We start from the raw sequence: 24,131 nt of genomic DNA on the forward strand, positions 1-24,131 counted from the left end.
GGCCAGCTTTATTGCACCGACGTCCCCTCTGTATGTCTCGTCTACACTTTATCCCGCTTACAGGAGCAAGTCACAGTTTAATAACAAAAATGTAACTGTTTCCATCGGCGTGCTTATTTTGAGCTTATTCTCTGATCTTCATATCTCTGCACAGTTCACAGTCTGTACTTTGGTATTATTAGTTTTAAGTAAACAAACTATTTCACAGGTCCTCTCCTCCTGCATTTTAAGTCTACTTTAACTGATGTTTGATCTGCCATTTTACAGTTTTTCCAGATAGCTGACATTGTCTTACAAGGAGAGCTCGACTGCTTTGGTAAAGTCAGTCAGTCACTGCACTTTAAACAGCAACCATTTTTACAGGCACATCCCCTTATGATCCCAGCGATTTTTGTATTGACTTTACCCATCACCCCAAACTCTGTCTAGTCAGTGCTAAGCTAGCTGTAGAAGATGTGACTCTGGTAATGCATTCATGTGTGTATGTGTGTGTATCTGTCTGTCCAAGCCAGAAACGGGGCACAAGCCAATTCGTATGTTTTAGTATTGAAATATTCACCATGTAATCCCCTCTTCTCCACTCCTCCTATCTCCCTCTCTCCCCTTTGCCCTCCTCCCCAAAGCTTTTCACCACAAATCCTCTTTTGGCCTGGCTGCCTGTCACACCCTGCAGGCTCATAGTGTGAAGGGCAGCTGTGTGTGTGTGTGTGTGTGTGTGTGTGTGTGATTTGTGTTGCTGAAAAAGCATTGTTCCAGAGTCCACATTCTCATTAGAGCACTGTGATGTTTTTGGCAGTAATGAGGAACAAGCTGGGCTGTTTGTGTGTGTGTGTATGTATATGTGTATATAGTGCTCTATAGTTCATTCTGTGAGTTTGTTCTTCATTCACATTTCACTGTTTTCAGCTTGGGAAATCATCAAATATTCCATTTCAAATACTGGGTCATAGTGTACATGTCAGCATATTGATTCACTGTGTGTTACAGTACACCTTTGCAGTTTGGCCATTGGCAGACCAGTGGAAAAGGATGTACTTGGTGTAATCAGTGAACAATCCTTTAGACCATGAGCTAATAATAGTATGTTTCATTTATTGTAGTAGAATTTCCTTGAAGAAGCACCACTTAGAAACTTTGTTTATATAGAAGAGAGGGAGAAGCTTGGTCTGAAAGTCCCAATACCTAATCCTAGGTTATCAGTGCTATGAGTGTGTTATAAATGTTATATGTTTAGCAACTTGCTTTAATTGTTAAATGCACATATTATGTTAAGTTCTCAACAATCGACATGAGCAGTTTGTAGAAACACCTTTTGTTTAATTCTCAGTCATGCATGTGGGAAGCTGAGCAAAGCAACTTGAGGGGATCGCTTTTTTTTTGACACTTCGACATATAGCCAGGACTGGGGATCAAACCAGGGACCCTGTGGTCCGTGGACAACAGCCTTATCAACTGAGCTGTAGCCCTTGCTCTATGTGCCAATAAAATACAGATGCATAAGGGTTGTTTTTGGACTAGGTGCCACTGAGCAACTTTCTTCGTTTTTTGATCTGGGATAGTTCTTATATTACATACATAGTGGTGAGAAGTTAAAATGCCCGTGCACGATTTAATGTTACTACTCAACTAAGAGCCACAGTACTATGAATGAGTGAGTTAACATTAAGCAGAAATCAAACAGTAGTACAAGCACAATTTCTATATTCTGCCTAAACCCACTTTAAATGTTAAACTAAAAGACTGCTGCTGTCACATTCCTTGAACTTACCAAAGTCTCCACCTGTTAACACAATAAGGGAACGTGGTAAGGGGATAGGAAGTAGTCAGAATCACCACAATAAGATCTTCCCTGCTTTGAGGGAAGTAGTGAGTTTGCTTTAAGAGCATAATACTTTATCCTTCACCGGTGCTTTGTTGTTCTGATGCCTTGTGTTCTGGATCTCTCTTAATTCTTCATCTTTGTTTACAATAGGAGGTCAGAGAAAACACTGAAAGCCGACTGGGCCTCTCTAAGGTAGAAAGTTTTGGCTAAAGAGATAAAATCTGGATTAACAGATGTGTTGACATATGGTTAAGTGACCCTCTTACCAAATGATTTTAACTTGTTTGCGAGGTTAACTGTACATTAAAAGTACATTAAATTGTACATTAAAAGCTCACATCTTAATGAGATCAGTTTTTAAACCCATAGGAGCAGGCAGGTAATGGCATTAGTGTAAGACTTCAGTGCTGTGAAAAAGTATTTACCCCCATCCTGATTTTTTTTTTTATTTAATTTTTTTGCCTGTTCATCACCAAACAAATTTTAATATTACACAAAGATAACCAGAGTAAATACAAAATGAAATTTTAATGATAATGCTCCATCAAATGAAATGTTCCTTCAATTATGGCAAGTCATCCAAGTCCTGTAGCCCCAGACCATCCATCTACCAACACCAAGTGATGTTGTTAGTGTTGGGCGCTTATTAGACCTGGAAGTGAAATTTAACTCAGCTTTCCAGAAAATATGGTTAATCACAGTTTATTCATGACTTTGCAAGAGGGAGGCAATTACTTTTTCACTTAGGGCCAGGCATGCTTGGACTGCTTTTTTCCCCTTAATAAATGAAATCATCATTTAAAAATGCATTTTGTATTAACCTGGGTTATCTTTGTGTAATATTAAAATTTGTTTGATGATCTCAATTATTTGACAAATATGTAAAAAACAGGAAGATGACAAATACGTTTTTCCAGCACTGTATTAATAAATAAATGTAGTTCTTACAGACCATAGGCTATGAAGTATAAATAGTGTCTTCGGGCACTGTGTGGTTCAGCAAATTCAAGTGCATAACATGCTCACTGCTTACAATGGTGAAAATGAAGTATCCTTCTCATATCATGACTCTTAGCTACAGGCCAGGATCACAGAGCTGACATGATAAAGGAAAACTTTAAAATAGGATAACATAAGAACATAAACCTATGGTGAATATTGCTGTGCATTTAATCACAGCCTAAACCCTTTAAACAGAAGCTGGTAGAGGAAAGATTATTCTAAAAATAACTGCCTGTAGGTCAGGGATGAAAATGCTCTTTACCTGAATATTATTATCACCATCTTCCTATGTCTTTACAGTTAAGGTGTGGGAATTAAAATATAATTTATCTATTAGTTCCTTTAAATATGTAAAGACCTATGTTGTGCTTGCTTGTTACTGGCTGATTGTCTCTGACATAAATGGATGCTGAAAGCAATTTAAATAATAAGAAACTGAGATTGTGAAAGAGCTCTTTACAACTGTCAACATAAAAGTCAAATTTTACAATTAGTTTAAGTTAATTGCATCGCACATTGGTGCCATTTATGTATTACATCCGCTTTGTTCACCATTGATCCAGTGAAAATATTCTCCTCCCTCTTCACTTCAATCGTTTTTTACTCCAAGAACATTCATTCACAAATGTGAAGTGTTTGAAGATGAATAAAGTCAAGTGTCTGTGAGTTTTACATGCAAACTTTTAGTACTGACAGGGGCTGAACAGAGTACGTGTGCTGGGTTGTGTGTGTGTGTGTGTGTGTCTGTGTCTGTCTCTGTCTGTCTGCCTGTGTGTGTGTGTGTGTGTGTGTTAATCAGTCCTCTGAAGTCTCCCCTCCAGTGTCTCACTGAAGAAATCACACATGCCTGTAGATCCGCACGTACACACCCCATGCTCACATATGCTGGGAAATACACAGCTGAGAGTTAGTGTGGCGTGGTGAAGGGATTTGGAGCAGGAGGTCGGCAATTGTTTGCTGTCTTCATCTTTGACCTCTTCTGACCCCCAAGAACCCAGAGGCTATTGGTTTGGCTGCAGCATTAAAGGTCCAATTTTCTAAAATGAACCAAGTAGCAGTTGCAGTGCATGGTTGAGCCCTTATGGTTTGAAAGCCCATTGAAAAAGTAGAGCCTTCTGCTTGAAATGATTCACAATAAATGTAATCTGCTGGATAGCTGCCTATTTAGGCTGAACATACAGAGCATAACCTGCTTTGTCAGGATGATTGTATTTTCTTTTGGTTAAGGGTTTACAACTCTCCATGCCAGTGCTGCTGGCATAATTACTAATAAATCCCACTGGATAAAGTATGTTTGATTTACAGAAGGCTGCGGACCTCTGTGGAGTTTTTAATGCATCATTTTCCTTTATGAAAAGACCCCAGGCTGTTAAAATGTCTCTGGGTGATTTGCAGAGAGCAGCTGAGAATGGCACCGAACACACTTGCTCTCCCTCATACACACATGCACAGACAGTCACCTAGCATGTGTACATGCCTGCACATGTGTGCAAGAAGGGTTCTAGAGATTAGGGCTGCAATTTACATTGCTTTTAACTTTGAGGGTTTTTTCCAATTTTGTGAATTCTATATTGCCAAGTGTCAGACAATGAGCATTTCATATGCGTTTGACCTTTTTACATCTTAAACAAAGAATAAAACTGTCATCAAATAATTTTCTATCAGTTAATTAATTATAAACTTACTGCAAATACATAAATGGACAAGTGACCTGGTACCAGTTTGCTAGACTTGCTGTTTTTGGTTGTTTTTTTTGTTATCAATAAAGCACATTGGGGTTTTAATGTGAGCTAGATACAGATACTGTTTAAAGATTAAACAAATTAAATTGAATGGAATTTGATAGCTTTGTAGGATGTAGTTCAATTCAAATTGAAGAGACTTTGTGGATAGAGCGGTAGATAACAGTAATGATGTTTTAGTGTACAATAAGTAAGCACTAGAAGTGTCCAGGTTTAATAGAGTAATGGACAAGGCACTGGCAAAGAACACTTTAGCAACGCAATTATTTTCTGTATCAGGACGTCTCAAATTGCATTATCGTGTTTTCCTAAATGGCTTTTAGTGTGCTGATCTGGATTGTTTCTTTCAATAGTATGAATCTAGATTTGTTTGTTATGTATAAACTTGCAGCATTATGTTTGATTAGTTTGCATCTTGGGTGTTTACACGTGACATCATGGAAGAAATTCAAGCAGCTATGCAGGCAAATGGAAGGCCAAAAATGACATCATACTCTAAAAAGGGGTGTTTGGGTAAAGTGTGGGAGGTGTAGGTGGAGGAGGGGGAGTGTAAAGCATGTACAATAAGTGGGGGGGAAAAGGAAGAGAGGAAGGAGAGTGAACATGCAGCGCTTTGTAACAGGCTATCACAGGCTAATTTCCCATGAGCATCTCTTAGAGGAACGTGTCTAGTGTATCTCACGGGAGTGTTTATATTCACACCTTCACACATGTGCACAAACACGCACGCACTTACAGACACCGAAGGCGAGTCCCTTTCTGTTTGCTAGTTTCTCTCTGGCGTGCAAGAATTTCCAAGGGCAAGCTGCTCTCAGAAGGTGTGCACATTGAGGCATCAATGAAAAGAGGTGTGAGAGTGTTGCTGGTGCATTTGTATAGTTTTTTGCAAAGTGAGAATCCCAGCTATCAGTAAAAGCTCCATCTGCATCACCATGACAACAGCCTGGTAACAACAGGGAGACAACACCCATCGCAACCCTCCCAACCCCCATCAGCTTTGTGTGTGCAACTGTATGTGTGCATGCTTCATTACTTACATATTTGATAGTGTGCACTAAAGCAAAATTCTGTTCATCTCTCTCTGTGTGTGTGTGTGTGTGTGTGTGTGTGTGTGTGTGTTTGTTTCCATTAAGGGAGCATCCCAGCAGGTGCTGTCTGTGCCTTGGATGATGAACATGGCCCATCTAGCTTTGCCTGTGTTTCTTAGTGTCAGTGGTCACACACACACAGACACACACACACACACACACACAGGCACTCCATTGCTGCCTCGGTATGAATGGAACTGATACCTCAGCAGCACTCTCCTGCTGTCTGCCTCAGCCAGCCAATGGGACAGCTTGCTGCTCAACCTCCAGTAAGAGATGACATCATTGCTGGCCAATGACATTACAGCTTTAGGGCGTGCTTGTTTCTGCAGGTCTGTGTGTGTGTGCTTGTAATTGGGAGATAAAACAGATGAATATTCATGTGTGTTCTACCTATGGGATCAAACTGTTTTCATCCCTTCATGTACGTTCACCATTTTTCTGTCACTTCATCACTACTGTCTTTTTCTCCCTCTGTAACTTTTGCCTTCTTTTATTCTAACTCCCTTTGTATCTTCGGTTTCAGTTCTCCTGTTTTTGTTTATCCCACTCTTATCTTTTTTTTAAAAAATCTATTTACCTTTCATCCTTCTCTTTATTGCTGCTTTAGTTTCAGCCTCAGCTACTGCATCATCTTTATTATCGCTTTCTGTGCAATTGGTGTGTCTGCGTCAATTTCTGAAGCCAGTCGATAGGTCATCGGTTGTACTGTGACTAGGCAGAATTTGTGGGTTTGTACTCAAACTGCACGGAGTAAGCTGTCACTATGAATGAGCGACAGTTAAACTTCATGACACACTTCCAAGCTGTGATGTTGTAGGTCTGTGCAGAAGCGGTAACAAATCCTCAAACCGCTCTCGCCCAGAAAGTGAATAATCTTATATATCAAAATGTCACAATATTACCAATCAATCAAAGGAAACATGGGAGATTCAGGGATTTCAAGCTTTCCAATGTAAATCAGGAAATTCAACATGGAAAAAATGAAAAAGCGATGCAGTCACGGTAAATGTGTATCACAACATGTACACTAGCAGAATTTGAACGCAGTACTTTGCTTTGCAATTTTCTCACTGAGTACTCCTTCTCTGGATTGATTCCATTAAAGTTTTATTTTAAAGCTTAAGGTTGAGCCTAATCCCTTAACACTAGAGTGAGTAATGCAGCATTCCCCATAATATATTATAACTAACATTTAACAATGCCGGAAAGAAAATATTAAAAGCTGTGGTAGTGCTTGGCTGAAGCTGTCCATGTTTGTATTTATAGCCTGTTCCTTGTCAGTGTTTCAGGAGGCAGAACTGAATAATCCTTTGCTGTCAGTCATTGATTAATTAATTAGATGCTGTGTCACCATATGGTTTTCTGTCTATGGGAGCAAATAAAGTATAACATGCCGCAAATTGGACTTGTATTATTGCAGATTCCTCTTTGTGTGGCTAAATAAATGAAGTTTCTTGTGGGTACATTTAGTGTTTTCAGCTGTAGAATCTCTCTTTAAGTCAAGTGAAAGATACAGATTTCTATTTTAATTTCACTAAGCAAGGCAGATGAAGCATCTGTTTGTCTCCCTCCTCACCACTCCCCACCTATATTTTAGCCTCTCTGCTGACTGTCCTTTAACTTGTTCTTTCTCCCTTTTCATCACTTTCCTGTTTAAATGCACAGAGGAAATGGATGTGGGTTTGTGGTTTTCTCCTCACACCTGTCACTGCCACGATAGATGGTAGTACTATGGTTCATAATGGACTTGCTTGTGGTTAAATGGCAAAAAAGGAATGGATGTGTGTGTGAGTGTGAATAATACTATAAAATAAATCTGATTGGTTGCTATGTAGGTTTAAATGTGACACATTTCTGCACTAACACATATTTGTGTGTGTGTGTGTGTGTGTGTGTGTTAACAGTGAGAAGGTTAGTATTGATAAGTCCGACCTTCCATCCATCAGTGTGATGACCTTTCACCTCAAAAAGCCTGCAAATTAGCCATTAATGGTTCAGTCCTGAGAGGAAAGGATGACAGTGAGTGGCATAGCCCTCAGGGGCGTGTGTGTTTGAGTGAGTGGATGTATTAAGTAATACTGGCACCAAACATTGGGAAGGTGTTATTTATTGTAAGAGGAAATTGATTTAGTGGAGCATTATTCACACATTGGTTGCAATGAGGTCATACTGCATTCAGAAATGGGACCAGTTTGGTGACATTCATGATTCTCCCAACTCTCGTCCCCACCAGTCACAATCTCTCCTCTGAACTGCCAGAATGAGAGGTTAGACATGTATTCTCAGCTGTGTGATTAAAATACCCAGAGCATCTTTCAGCTGTCCCAGCTGGTTCTGGTTTGTCAAATACACTAACAGCTCCTGTTTAAGTTAAAGACAAAAGGAGGATTTTTTTCTTTACGGTGAGTGAAACTGTGCTGAAATTGAAGAGCAATTAAAGAGCTGGTGTTACCTTGAATGGAGCAGGAAGTAGGACAATATGCTTTCAGTAAAGGAAAACAAGTTATTTAAAATAAGTAATCGAAACACAACCACGAAACACAGCCATACATCCTGCTTATAAAATATATATACATGTGGATTTCACCTGACACAAAGCTAACTCTTGTCTGTTGAGTTGTAACATTGTAATGCATATGCTTCCATGGATTGGACGTTGTTTTTTTTAAATAGTTTTTTTTTATTTACTTTCATTCCATTTTTCACTTTCTAATGCATTGTTCCACTCAACTTCCCTCTCTGTCTCTCTCTGTTTTGCTGATGGAGAGTGAAGGTGATGCCTCTGCAGTTGTAGGACATCAACACACATAAAAAACCACACACCTATAGAGCATCTGACTGAATCCATAGGAGAAGGTGCACATGAATGGAGAGTGATATGATGTGTGGTTGAGAAATGGCAGGTTAGAGTAGGAGGGATGGAGTGTGAGCTGAACCGGCAGCGAATAGATGAATAAAGAGCCTGATGATTAACTTAAAAGAGGAGGGATAAAAAAATGGAGGAGGAAGGAGAGAGAACGTAATGGAATGAGTTGGCAGGATAATAAAGTACATATTAGGAGAGAGTAAGAGAAGAAAAAGATATTTGCTTTGATGCTGGTTAGAAAAGAACAAATTAGAGGATTCACCTCTTTCCACTTATTCCCATAGGTTCATCCTTCTCAGCTCTAAATGGAGAGCAGGTGGATGCATCACAGAATGATAAGGTTCAAAAGAAAGACAAAGTACAAGACAAGTACAGACAGGGCTAAATATTCAAACAAAGAACAGAGCAGGTCAAGGGAAAAGTGAGAGAGTGCAGAGAAGAGGCTGCATTGTTTACCTACAGCATGGTAGGAGGGAGAAACCTGATGAAATGCAGAGGAAAATAAAGAAAAGCTACACGATGAGTCAGACGTGTGTGTACATTCGCATGGACTATAAATTGCACTGCAGTGACGGAGAATTGAAGTATGAGAGGCACCAAAAAGCAGGCGTGAATTCAGGGATTGAACAGCAAAGCTTTCATTCGGTGTGATTACACTTCTTTTTTTTAGCCACTCTGGAATATATGGGCAGGGTCAGTTCAGTTAGGATGCACCAAGAATAGCTACTGCACTTTAAAATGTTTTGGTCACATGATGAGCAAACAGTCAAACATCTCTGACTATTGGCCCTTTTTTCAATACAAAGAAAGATGATCTCTACCTAAAGTTTTCTGAGAACCAAATGCAGGTAGGGTCTTAACTAGGGCAGAAGTGTGTGCCTCTATCAGGGTTTGAATTATCCACAGTGGTTTGGTTTGGTTTGTGGAGCACTGACGTATTAAGAATTGATGGGCACAATTTCCTGAAGAAAATATGGCCAATAAGTAAACAAATCTTTTTTCAAAATATATTTTATGGCTACCATATGGATTTTATTCCCAATAGGAGTTCTGTAGTTATGTATGGTTTTAGAGTGTATACCAGTTTTTTCTTTTCCTAATGTCTTGGGTAGGCAAAGGAAGAAGGCTGTGAATGCAAGCGAAACAATACACTGTCCACCCGACTATTTCAAAAAATTTCAGTGACTGACAGCTGGTAGCAGAAAATGCAGCAGATACATACAATACAGAAAGAAAGAAAGAAAGAAAGAAACCAGCAAACATGTGTACGTAACGTATCGAATTCTTGCAAAATTCGCTCTGCAAATAGTTTATGATGAAGAAAATGATGTGCAGGTGCACAACAGTAATTTGCACCTATAATCAGAGTCAGTACTGAACCACTTTATTGTCTTGCATCTGAATCTGAACTTGTTAGAAGTCTTGCAGTGGTTGGTCAGGGATGACTGAACGCTGGTCAGTTTGCACAAAAAGAAAACTGATGGCTTGGATATTATACGAATACTAAGGAAGAGATCACACACACAAGCATACACACTATGCCATGATAACTGCCTATGACCTGCCACAATTTTCTCTTCAGTACACACCACTGCACATGACAGAGCAAAGCACACATGGGGCATATTAATCTGACACACACACACACACACACACACACACACACACGCGCGCACACACACACTCAGTCTGTATGCACATACATACCAGCTGGGTCTTGCAGAGTATAGAGTTACCATGACAACAGCATCTGTAGGTGTGGCATTGCTGAGTCGACGGAAAACGCATGGGGGTCTGAATATGTGTGCGCCCTTTTTCATGTTTGGTGGTGTTGGCATTTGGTTTATTGTACATAATGGTTTTGCTTTGTGGACATGAGTCCATCCCTTCATCACTTTTATTTAAATCCAGCCTGCTACTTGTCTACTATGAAAACCAAAATGACCATCACATAGTATTTAAAAAAATTCACAAATACAGAGGTAGTTCACAAACTCAAGACGTTTTAGTGTCAAATAAATGATATACTTTCCACAACTCATGTGACGCACGTTATGTACGATGTGAGTTGATGATAAGGAAGCACAGATTTTAGGACAAACCACGACTGCTAACTAACTAACCCTAACATCTTTATTTACACTGACCAATCCCAACATTACACCGGTGGTCTTAGTCATGGAGGACAAAGGTCAGCGTGGCCACTCTGAGCAGTCTGCAGCTGCTCCGCCCCATACACACTAAAATGTGATACCTCACTCTCAAGCTGTGATTCTAGTCTTTGGGGCGAGTCACTGCAATAGAGCTGTGCATGTCTCTGCATTCAATTTGTATGTATATATAATTACAACAACACCATGTGTGCACCAACATTACTATGTCATTAGCAGAAGTATTACATTTATTCCCCTTTAATTAGGTTTAAGCAACCTATCTATTGTCATCCAAAGATTATAATTGAATCAGTGTAATATGAATCTGTATCATACTCAAGTCTGTTTCTTTAATAACCCGACACCTTCAGCAAAATGTTATCGTGTCATCTGTGTGTGTGTGTGCCTGCACGTGTGTGTGTGTGTGTAGATATGTATGTTTTCTGGTGTACTGTTTGTATAATTGCTGTTTTGTGTTTTCTGTTTGTTGTGTGTTGATTTGTGGGAAAAGGGGTTTTGTGTCTGTGCGGATGCTTTGGGAAAATGGCTGTTTACTCCTCTCCCTCTTCTGATTGTGTGTGTATATGTGTTGAGATGGAGAGAGACAGTGTGTGTAGCCTGTAGGCCTGTTTAGCTGAGAAATCATGGGTTAGGAGGCAAGGGAGAGACACGCAGTCAGGAGTCGTACTTAACAGTCAAACATCATTAAAATCCTCTCCGCTCCTTTGTGTGTATGTGTGTGTTTGTGCGAGTAAGGTTGTCGTGTGTATTTATGTCTGTGTGTGAATGTGTTTTTCTGTCTGTTTGTAAGGAAGAAAAAAGTCTATGTTGTCTTTTTTGTTTTCCATGTCTAGAATATTTAGGTTACTGTCTTTCTGTTTACTTTCCCACTGTTGCTGATGGAGCTGTCATGTGCAAACAGACTTTAAAAGATTAAGATAAATGAGGACAAATGTATACAATTCACAGTCCCTTTTTGTTGGTACATACTTAGTAAAACCACATAACCAGGCAGGGCAGGGACACAGAGAGGACATTTAGTCCTTTAGGCAGCTGATTGTCAGCATATAGGCACACATTCAAACTCATGTTGCACTCTCAGTAATGGCCTTCACATTAAAGTGCTGAGAGCTATAGAGGAAATGCTTTAGTAGGTCTTGGAACCAGAAACAAAAAGCAGGAAAGAAGTGAATCACACTTGTTAAAATATAAATGGCAGAGTCAGATAAGGAGTCAAGTAAGGACAGAGACAGTGTGGTTAGGTTCACTGAGAGGGAGTTACCCTGAAGGAAATCTTTTTTTTTTATTTTTTATTTTTTATTTTTTTTTTTTTCCAGATTTTAGCTGTGGGGGTTATTCATAAGAGCTTTGACAAGATTTTAATCACTATCTTACTGTAGGGACACAGCAACTGTGTTCAGTGGATCCAGCATCACTCACTTTAATCCAGGGGAGGTTTTAAGGTTGATCTTGCAGAGCTACTTCTTCTTATTTGACCTAATTTACTGAGATGTACCAGAAGCTGTGCCTCACACCGTGCTGTCATTTTTATTTTTACTCCCCACAAGAGTGTGACATGACCCCCTTTGCTTGTTTGAAATCCTTTTTACCGTATGTCCCCACTCATTTGATTTATCAATGTTAACAGATTACGCCACCATGTTACCGAAATTTATATTTCGATTAAAAATATCTGCACATGAAGAGTGCTGTCACAGCTTTATGAGCAGAGAGAGCTGGTGTTGTCTCTTAGACTATACAGACGCACAATTTAATCTATATTTTTATGTACAGGCAGTATTTCCCTAGACACGATACAAAAGTAAAGGAGTGTGCTTGTTTTAGTAAAGATGCAAATTCAATATTTATATCTAATAAAGTATGACTGAAACACATAGATACAAGCAGACACAACTATAGGAATGAAAATACTATTTCTATATTGCTGTTCTGTTTTCAGAATGCCATGCAGTGCAGAGCAGCACTGTGCTCCCACAGTCTCTGTGGGAGTGTAGGTGTATGTCATATCCTGTCCACCAGCTGTCACTCAATCCAGGGGGTCTCAGCTCTGACACCACACTGGCTGACAGCTCACACCAGTACTCTGTATGAGCATATACGTTTTTTTTTTTTGATGGGATATATATAAGCTTCCAGCTACCTCAAGGGATGAATGCCCTGTGTGTTTTTGTGTGTGCATGTGTATTTGTCTTCACAAGAGACACTCATTCCTAATGACAGTAGAAGGTCACTGTTATCAGTCTCATATTCTGTCTCTGTACCAGTCATCACTCTCACAGTCTAAAGGGACTAGCTGTCTCATCATATGAGACATCAGCACAGTTATTTTTATGTTGGGTTCCATTTCTTCTTCTGTTTTTTCTCCTTTGAGTGCCTGGTACATCCCGTTTGTGTCATGTGCTTGTAGACGCTGCCACACAAGGCAAAGGGTTGTTATTACTGGAAAATATAGTGTTTTATGTCAGGCTCTGTGTCTGGTTTGTGACTACAGCAGTCTTATTTAGGGTCAAAAATATGATTTTTAGTCTTGGGGCCCTTCAAGTTTCTCGAACATTTTTTTCTTCATTCCTTTCCATATGAATATATATACTTGAGGATTTCATGTTTTATCAAGTCTGCATCTGATTCACAGCCAGACAGCTCAGATCAATGAAAGAAGCATAACTAGTAACAGCTTTCTTCATATTAATCAGTAAGGTGGGGTTATTTTAAAGCAGTTTTACGTCTTTTTGTGGGCAACTCACACTGTGAAATGGGGAACTTTAATTCAAAGGATTATTACTTGTGGTTTTCAAAAGCTCATTTAATAAAACTGACATTGGTGAGGGATAACATGTCTTAAATTGTGTCATAAACATGTCAAAAAATATCTATCTATATATAGATAGATATAGATATAGATATACCTATATATATCTTCTCTCCTCTCCTAGGGTGATACTCCTGGTCTGTATCTCCCCAAAGAGAGGGGGCCTAGAGTTGAAGAGGGGGGGGAGGGGGAAGAGAAAGCAGATCATGGAGCAGACATTCTTTAACATTTGGACCCCTGACCATGTGTGTGCAAGAAGTAGAATTGTGCCTGCTTCCTCCACCCTGTTTCCTACCCCCATTGCCCACACCACTCAGGGTGTTACCATGACAATGGGGTTAGAAGCAAGCCCACGACCTTAAAAAGAAAGAAGGTGCATTCTGACATGTGCTCAGATCCAAGTGCTGCAGTCTGTTTAGACTGCATTCCTGTCTTTTGTGCTTCTGGTGCCTTTTTCCCCATTGGAATGTGCTCCTTTTTTTCACTTTACATCCATGCTGCCTCCACACACTTTTTTTCTTTCTGCAGGTTTTTATATTTGTCAGAAATTATCTTTCATTTAGTTTCTTATTTATGCTTTTGCTCTTGAGGTATTTGTTTTTAGTTGCGTCCGCTGACATTGCTCTCGGCAGTCAACTTTCTGCTACTTTAACCAGAACTGGAAAACAAACTGCTTCCTGTTCAGACAACAACATGCTAATTTGTACCACTGTTAATCTTCTACCCGACTGTAAATACCAGTGACTGCATATTTCCCACATGCAAAGATAAAGTTGCGTCAGTTTTAAAAATATTTTTTTAATCTTAAATCACTGAAACTCATTGTGTTTGTCTAATCAAATAATATTTCTTAGTTTGTGTATTAGACCTGTAAAGCACTGCACAGCACTTAAGAGAATCAGCAAACTGGGCAAAAAAACAGTTTCAGCATAGAACGGACAACAAAACCAAGAACTGCTGTGCGTGCACACACACACACACACAGACTTTAGGGTGTGTGCATAATATATGTATAAATATGTGCATATATTTACAATTCCTCCCAATTATCATCTCTTTCATTTATTTTCCTTTTAGTTGGTCCATTTTTTTTCTCTTGCTGATGTTGAGTGTCAATTTTCACTGTGATGTCATCAGGCAAAGCCGTCTAATTGGCCAGCTACAAGGAAAAGGGGCTCAAGTGCATGTTGGCGTAAATTAGGTGACAGATCACACTGTGTTGTTAACTATGACTCATATTCACACAACCCTAGCCCCTATAGTCTATTGCCAGTATCTCCATCATCCATCCAAACTATAATTATATTGGAAACGTCTAAGGCATCCTTTATGCCAGCTTATCTTTAGTAACCTGGTGTTAGTTTCGCTCCAACTCAGCTCTCACCCAAAATAGAGCACCATCCATTAGTAGTGCCACCCATGTAGAACTCACGCATATACACTACATGGATGAATGCACAACTACACACATTCTCCATGTGCACACTCGCACACCAATTAGTTTCTCTCTCTTTACTCCCCAGAGGGAGCAAAGTCCTGCTTCAGCTACTAAATTGCCTAAACTCTCTCATCTGCTAATGGGCTACCTGTCTTCTTGTGCGTCTGCCTTTCTGTCTACATTAATGAGTTTCTGTTGTGCCTTCCTGAATATCTGATGTCCTGTTTTTATGAATGCAGGTTGTTTTGTCTGTTTGTCTCTGTGTCTGCTGCTTGTCTGCTTCTGTACATTTCCTGTCTTTCTGTCTGGAGGTTTATACTGAATCTCTTTGTTTTGATCAGACATTCTTACCTACTCCATGTGGCTGTTCTTTTGATGAATCAATGATTTCTGTATATAACTTTAAAGCTAAATATGTTTATGTGCTTCAGTCTAGTAAACCCTCAGGAAATAAATAAGAAAATAAAAAAAGGAGCCTGCTCATATTTAAATTTCAATATTTCCTTCACCAATTTTATGATGTATACGGAAAAAAGTACAAATACAAAAGTAGGCATAGTAATAATATCATAAATAGTATTGCAGGTACTAGTTAGAATGAGAAAAACTGTAGTAAAAGTACAGTTTTTAGTAAAAGTATTGCATAGTGTAGAATAAACTACAGAAAATATAACATTTTACTGCATACAAATGTTATTTCTGCCCATCAATCCAATGCCCACACAATACAGCATAATGACATCTTAAAAATATATTCCCAGTGTCCCTGAGCTGCCATCTTCAAGTCTGTTTTGTAATGTTTTGTAGACCAGTAAAGGACAGTCAGACACTTGGTGCATCCTGACATACTCCCTCACTGACATTCCTGTATGCTTCAGGTCATCTCTCTGAACAAAGATCTTATGGTGTGGTTACTCAGTTTGACCTGACCGGCAACTCTAGGAAGACTCTTCCAGACGTCTTCTTTTTTCAAATGAAAGCAAACATAATACAGCTGGCCACAGTTTAGACTGCTACCGCAAAGGGTCTGAATACTTTTGTCAATACGTTTTTTATTTTGTCAGCAGATGCAGTACTGTAAACAAAAACTATAGTAGTACAGGCAACTTTATGATCATCACAAAACTAGTAATATATTAGCTTTTGTAGATGTCTCCCATTGTACATATTCCCTCTATGTGTTCTCCTTTTGTCATCAGTCTGCACATTTTTCCTGAATCGAGTTTTATCTTCTTTATTCTCACCTCTACTGAGCTTCTATGTCTGTACTTCTTTGTTCCGTAAAAGGAAAATGTGTCACATCAGATAGTCTGTGTATGTTAAAGTCAATAGTGTATGTTGTTTCTCAGTGGAAGCTGCATTCAGAAGTGTGCATATAGTCCCAAAGAGGAATTCCACTGCAATAGTAGATGTAAGATGGACCCAGATGTTAGACTGTAATAAGGTACTGTATATATTGGGATTATCTGTCCTTGTCAAATCACATTTTATTATCTGTCCCTTTTTCTGTCAACCTTTGATATCAGCCTATTACACAAACCGTATCATAAATAGAGCCCACTGACATTTCAATTTGCCTCACAACCCTTTATAGGTTTACACACTCATACACACATACACACAAAGTTCATCACTGAGCATCAGTTCAGTGGCAGGTCTCTCCTGGGTTTCCAGGGAGACAAGAAAAAGCAATAACTGCACTTGACCCTTCTGCTCTTTTATTCCCCCCCTATCTTTCTCTCTCTCTCACTCTTTCGCACACACACACCTCAAATCTTATCTGGGAGAGTGAACCTCCACAGTGATATTCCTCCATCCTCCCCTGGGGTTTGCAAAAGAGAGGCAAAAAGGCAAGCAGAAGAGGAAGTTAATAATTTCATCTTGCAGTGGGCTGGAGATGATGACATCGATTGTTTGGCTCTTTTAGTCTCCTCATGTCACACGCGTGAGCACACACACACAAACGCACACACACACACACACAGAAACACACAACAGAAACACATACACACACACAGAAACACATGCACGCAGGCAGAAACACACATGTTCAGCAACAGTCTAAGAACTTACTGACACTTTATGTTTGTGAGAGATGATGAAAGGAGAGCGGAGATGAACTATGGGCAAGAGGGAAAAGCTTGTGAATAAGTGAAAGACAGAAAAACACTGAGCTGGAGACCGAGACTGAAGGAAAATATTAGGGGGAATGACAGGCTAGCCTTAACGACAAGGTTGTTTACTGTTTATTTTGGTCTCTAGTCTCATTTTCCTTCATATTGGCAGAGTCAAGATGATTTCCTTTTGCTGTTTATTCCTTTGTGGATTTCTGTGTTTTGTGCATGTTTGTGTAAGAAAGGTGTGTTTTTGTGTGTGCATGTGTATTTGTGTGTGTACGTCCTCCGTTTGCCTCCTCTAAGATCATCTATCTGCACTCAATCTTTCCACAATCAGTGGTTGTTATGGTGCCTTCACATAACGTCAAAATCCCAGTGCGGGATTTCCTGTTTTTCCCTTCTTACCTAAGCAAAGTACTTCAGATACTTCAGATACATATCAGATACTGTTTTCGCTGGTTAATGTAAAGTGTAAAGTGCCTAATGAGTTTCATGTCGGGTGGATTAATCAAGCACTTTAAACACATTTCTTGGGGCACTTGGGTATTTTGTAACATCGCACAATTTCATTCTGTCCGGCTGTCAATTTGATTAAAGAAACCGGACTTAAAAATTGACCATTATCTCTCTGTCACACACAACTGTGCAGTATTTATAGTTTAACAATTGTGAAAATGTCCAGTGCTGTTTTATTTTCCTGGTTTCAAGTGCTGTTTTTTGTGCAAATGGAAACAAGAAGCTTTGAAATCTGAAATATGATTCATTTGTTTGTGTACTGAGCATATGAAGTGTGTATTAGGTATTATTACAAGCCATCCTGGGTGACCACACTCAAAACCTAAAGCTAGGTCTCCGCGATACATGAGAGCAATGAGCGCTTACTGATGATGATTTCTGCCTTCTTAGTAACCAGGTCAGGGTAGATTGGATTGTTTCGTGTGTATAGGGAAGGGAGCACACAGTGATGCTTCCCTGCAGGTTTGCCTTCTGTAACACAGGTGTGTGTTTTTGCACGTTGCTGTGTACTTGTGTAAAACATGCTCTGGTTTAGCAGAAACATAAGCCTATATTAGAGTATTATACTAGTACTATTATACTTATTAATGTATTGTAAATTCCAAATTACCTAGCTTTGTTATCAATATGATTAGGAAATAACCCGCTGTGGAATTTAGATGTATAAATTAAAATTTAGATATATTCATTACCATGTGAACATGTTGTACAACCTAAATGCGATGTCTTCTTTTCTTCCATGTGTTTGCTTCATGCAGTTCTCCAAGGAGAAGTACCTGCTGGAGTCTCCTCCCGAGAAACTTCGTAAAGAGCTGGAGGAGGAGCTGAAACTGAGCCCTGCTGACATCAGGAGCCATAGCTGGTACCATGGACACATACCCAGAGAGGTAAACACACACACTGTAAATCCATATACATATAGTCCACAATCCATATACATGGACAAGAAAACACCTTGGGCTAGTCAAGATGCTGGATACACTTTCCAAGGCAATAAATCTTTGAGGCAACATACTGCCTTTGTACAGTATACACAGTGTACACACACACACACGCGCGCCCTATGCAAGCAAGTACATACAAGTTTGTAAACAAATACTGAAATTACTAGTTGACTGACAAAAATGAATAAACCAAAAATAAAACTGTTAATTAATTGTTTAATCTAGCACAAATGTTTTTTTTGCATTATGAGGATACGCTGCATTTTTGGATTTTGGGTAAAACAAATTTAAGTTTGGGCATCTGTGATTGACATTTGTCCCTATTTTTTCACATTTTATGGCTCAACAAATCATTTAGTAATGCTCAATGCAAGAAAATGCTCAGAAAATTAGACTTGGCCCTAATTTTACTTGTTTTGTCAAGGTTGTGTTTTCTGAATAATAAAGTGTGCGTATCAGTTTGTTGGTTTTATCAAGGATCCTACAAAGATGGGAGTCAAAAGCTTCCAGTTAAACTTTATGTCACGGTCACTCAGCTGTTTAAATGGATTAACATCGAAATAATTCCTGAAAGAGAATAAGCCAGAATTCTATGAGATAAAGGTTCAAACTACTGTGTGGGTTGATGTAGTTGTCAACCAACAGTATTAGCTGAGCGATTACTTGGCCAAAGTCTCTGGCTTTAAAGGCACAGTTTAAACGCTTTTCACACAGAATGACACTGATTAATGAATCCCATCATCTGTCACAGCTCAGTGGAAATTGCTTTAGCGTTCTTAAGGAGGGGAAACTCTTCCAAACAGACAGCTGCACGTGTTGCTGATGTACGCAATTGAATTTCACAGCTGGTGACTAAGACACAGATAAAGAGACACACAACAACAGAACTGCACCCTACAAACAAGCACACACACACACACACACACACACACACACACACACACACACACAACATGCACATGTGGAGGGTACTTCATAAACAGCCTCTGTCGCTTGATCAACCTCTGTGTTGCTCACATATACACACACACACAAACACAGATTCAAATCAGCCATCTGTGAGTCTTTCCTCTATTGATTTACATAAAATATTCATTTATTCATGGATTTGCCCCTGTGTAAACTTGGGGAAACCCTGAACCCCCTGGTTACCAAAACAATATTTAGTGACTGTGACTAGATCTCCACAACACACACACACACACTGTGGGTGGATACTGTACATGAGCTCCTTTAAATCCCATACTTACTTCCAGCTTGTTTCCCTCATGCTGTTCTGTTTCTTCTCTCCTTTAAAGTTAAGACTTAAAGTATGTACACAAGCTGTGAGTGCATGTCCACCAATCTGATATCCGCTTAAGTCAAACAGTTTTATGAATTATGTTCCAAAAAATGTAAAAAAATACATTTTCATATAAATATAAATTTAGATAAAAGCTTAAAAAACGAATGCAATAGCAATATGTTTTGAAATGTGTCCCGAGTGAATCCTGTACTTTAGTTCCTGATCTGTGTATATACTGCCTCCTGCTGGGCGCTGACATTTATTGCACATTTTAAACCTTGTTTTCTAACTTGTGCAATCTTGAAGCTTTACACCTCTGCAGTTCTTTTCAAGTAGTTTAATATACTATATTATATACTATATACTATACTATACTATAGGGAATACTACTCAGTTTGACATATGTTTCTGTTTTACTACATGACTACTGGATCGATATTCGTGATCTCTTCACATATAAAACCAGAAACACATCAGCAGTGTTTGGTATCAGCAAGATGTACAGCCTGAAGCAGTTCTATTGACTATGAACCAGGGGATTGCTTCTCTGAATTATCTGTTAGGTCAATAAATTCCAAATAAGTTTCATTTTTACAATAGTGCTGAAGTCGATAAAATGGATCCTCAGAGTCTTTGTGGTCGTTGTTGCTGCCATTTTATCCGTCATTGCCTGTTCACATTACATATAGAAGAGACAATTTGGCAGTGAGATCGTTTCTTCAGCAACACAAACTGTCCTCAGGCATGGTCATAAATAATCATGGTTCACTCATGAGTAAAGTTAATATGGGGCTCTTTAGGATTGGAGCTTTTTGCCTCCCTTTTGTCTCCTTTTACTAACTTACTAAGCCACATGGATTCTTTGTCTGTGTCTAGGTGTCAGAGTCGCTGGTTTTACGTAACGGAGATTTCCTTGTCCGTGATTCTCTGACCGGTGCGGGGGACTATGTGCTGACCTGTCGATGGGATAATGAGGTGCTGCACTTTAAGATCAGCAAAGTCCTGGTCAAATCCAATGAGACCAAGGTACTCAGTCTTTTTCAACTCTCATCACTTTTTAAAATATACTTATATGATCTTTTACCTTGTTAAATTTGCCCATATAGTTTTTATTTTTGTTGTTTTAGATTAATTATGTTGTGCTTTGTAATTACAATGTGTTTTTTAGGAAATGCAGAATAATTAATTGATTACTTGGTTAATATTTACATCGTTATTACATGATTCTACATTGTGTAAACTTTTTCATCAATGCACAAATAAAAGAATTTAGTGGCAACAATAGCATTTGTGTTCCCAGCTCAAAGAAATTTAAAGAGATTTTGATACAAAAATGAACACCCATGTTCTGTGGTTTCTCACTTTATACAAAATACAACATTCTTTTCAAAATGTTCATGCTGCAATCTAGATACAGCGGTCAGGCCAAAAAAACTAAACAATATTTAATTATGACGTCTCCTCATCCTCAGGTGCAATATATGTTGGAGTCTGACAGTTTTGACTCAGTACAGGAGCTTGTGCGGTTCTATGTTGGGCAGCAAAAACCAGTCTCCCAGTCCAGCGGAGTCCACATCTCCTTTCCAGTCAGCAGGACTCTACCCCTACGTTACCTGGAGGCCACCTTTGCCCTGTCCAACAGCAAACAAGGCTCTGCTTGTTCACCATCCAGTCAGAGGGGAGCCTACATCAAGAGGAGGAGTGTCACCATGACTGATGGGCTGACGACAGAGAAGATGATATCCCACAGGTGAGTGAGGAGAAATTGTATTTTTGGGTTTGTGCTCAGCAGCGAGTAATGAAAATCTAACAGTTCCCTTTTCCAGTCTTCATCAAAAATTTTCATTTTTTCATTCTTGCTTTATGTTGCAAATATAATCAGTGACTCAGACAGTCCCAGTCCAGTTGAGACACCGGTGGCACCACCAGAACCACAGCCGGAACCTGTGCCCAACTGCAGGTTGTTTGTGTCTTTGTTTGTATGTGTGTGAGAGACACTGGTGTTGCACTAGTGTGTAGTGTTGCACCTACCTCCCACATTCCCACAACTACTTAACTTCACATGTTTACCACCTCCTCTAATAGTGAGCATCAAGTCCTCTAGTCCCCTCACAGTGAAGCTGCAAAATGACTTATTCACTTGACTGGATCACTCAATTTTCAAACATGACAAAACTTTGAAAGCTGAATCTATAAGGGAGCAGACAAATATGCCATTGAATTGTATGCACATTTAGCCTCACAGGGAGCACAAATAGCAGACTGCCTTTAAAGCAAAGATGTGTTGAAAATATATTCAGACAAAACTCTGTGAAACAGCTTCCAGACCTAAAAAACTAAAGAATTATCCATCTTAAAAATGCCTGCAGTGTTTTTCCTAGAAGGCACATGTTACTATATTTTTCTGCTCCTGATTTCGATTCATCAACCTTGCTAGGAATTCATAAATGACATAAAAATTAGGTATGTATTTATCAGAAAGGTCACACCAACTGAAATGTGTCATTTTTCTCTTACCCAAAACATTTATAACCTTAAACCATATCATTCCTGTTATCTGAAATCTTAAACTGCACAGCTTTGTTAAGTTCCCCTCAGAAACTTACCAACTTTTAAATCCATACTTAAAGATTTTCAACATCCAAAAACTGCTGTGTTTGCAGCCCATCGACAATTCACCACCATAAAGATGCAATGCGTAACTGTGCTATGAGTATGGACCAGATCCAGGAGTATCGCCACCCCTTGTCACCCGTTGGGGAAACCCCAACTCCTGCATATTGTGCTAGTAAGTGCAAGTGACACACAAACTCACACCCATACATAAAGTATAAATGTACTCTCTTTCCCAAACATGGCCTTGCAGATTTTAAGAAGCTTTCCTCTTTCTTCAGTCAATAGGCAGAGAGCACTCTCAAGCGGCCGGGCCCTGGCTGTTGTCCCACCGTCCCCCGTGATGCGTCGTTCCAGTGACCCTCAGCTCAGTCCTACAGCCAGTAACAACCATCCAGAGCATCCTGCGCATACCTCTCACATAGTGCACTCTTCACCCGCCCATCATCCCACTTACCAATCACATTCCTCAGAAACTGCAGGGAGCTACTGTGACCTCAGACCTTGCTCTGCTGGGCCTCCTAAACCCCCAGCTAAGAGCTACGTGGAGCGATTGAGAGTGGAGGAAAGGCGAGAGGAGGGAGCGAGGGAAGAAGGAGAGGGGATGTTCAGCGCCCCACAGGTGGAGACAACATCCACATTCAGGCCATCCAGGTATGAGAGACTCACATAGTCAAGACTGGGCTTCCAAACTTGCTCTTCACTTCATCTTTTCAAAGACAACTTCTGTAATTTAATGAGGTCATCAGTGACAAGAAAAACTCAATTTATGAGCTAATTCAACAGCACACTGGTTTACACCGTCTCTTTAAATTCACTGTGGGTTGTGCTGGAGTTGCCACGTATATACTTGCTAAAAGTTTAGTAATTGCTACGAGGTCAATTCAACATTATTTAATTCTTTAAGTGAAAAACTTAAAGGAGAAAATCAGAACTATAGTTAGCAGGTTTTGGTTTAACATTATCTAAGGCTGAATATGCACTCAGGTAATTGATGTCACGCTGACCCAAAAAGAGAGATACGATATGAGGGATATGGACATATATTCTTCTGCATCAGATCGATGCACTCAGCCAAAAGACTGTTGTTTAAAGAAAGGATCAAAGAAACAGTTTAACAGACAGTCCTTATCCCTCCTGTAGGGTTGGCAAAAGGCAACAGTGTTAATAAGTGACAACAAACGCACATGTAAAAAAGTACATAAAGAGAATGAAACATTTGAATGAGACAGCAATAGATGCAATGAAATCTGCTTCAAGATTCAACAGCTTTATTAATCCCATAGGGAAAATGTGTTGCATTGTAGCAGCTGCTCTCCGCATGAAAAGTAGAAAGAAAGGAAAAGAACATCCACCAAACCACTACAATAAGTAAGAAAAAAGCCCAGCTAGAGGAGTAAATATACTCATCTAGAAGAAGAGCTTTAGGCCTCTTTAGCATTTAAGTACATCAGGTCTACTGTTTTCTCCCGCATCGTGTGACAATCCACATACTGTGTGAAAGTAGCGAGGGACTTGGAGAGGGTTGCATGATTAAAGTCACCTGAGATCATAAAAAGGGCGTCAGGATGTCAGGTCTGTAGTCTGGCTGAGTCCGAGTATATGACGTCACATGCGCAAGCTGAGGAGCCAGAGGGGGGAATATAGATGGCGATCAATATGGCGTGTGAGAACTCTCTGGGCATGTAGTATGGATCGAGGCCCACCGCCAA

At 39.5% G+C, this 24,131-nt stretch overlaps 1 protein-coding gene across 3 annotated transcripts in view; it reads left to right on the top strand.

Annotated features, from left to right (window-relative positions):
- Positions 1 to 24,131, top strand: part of sh2d3ca (SH2 domain containing 3Ca) — a 44,643-nt gene that overhangs the window by 15,598 nt on the left and 4,914 nt on the right. The window contains exons 5-10 of one of the 3 annotated variants that reach the window (XM_067484107.1): positions 18,336 to 18,464; positions 20,683 to 20,832; positions 21,279 to 21,556; positions 21,689 to 21,766; positions 22,437 to 22,594; positions 22,701 to 23,073. In XM_067484107.1, the coding sequence (XP_067340208.1) occupies positions 18,336 to 18,464; positions 20,683 to 20,832; positions 21,279 to 21,556; positions 21,689 to 21,766; positions 22,437 to 22,594; positions 22,701 to 23,073 (1,166 nt within the window). The remainder of the gene's footprint in view (positions 1 to 18,335; positions 18,465 to 20,682; positions 20,833 to 21,278; positions 21,557 to 21,688; positions 21,767 to 22,436; positions 22,595 to 22,700; positions 23,074 to 24,131) is intronic. The other 2 variants (XM_067484108.1, XM_067484109.1) reach the window with 2 other exon arrangements.

This window comes from Channa argus, chromosome 18, assembly GCF_033026475.1.
Source record: "Channa argus isolate prfri chromosome 18, Channa argus male v1.0, whole genome shotgun sequence".
Lineage (NCBI taxonomy): Eukaryota > Metazoa > Chordata > Actinopteri > Anabantiformes > Channidae > Channa > Channa argus.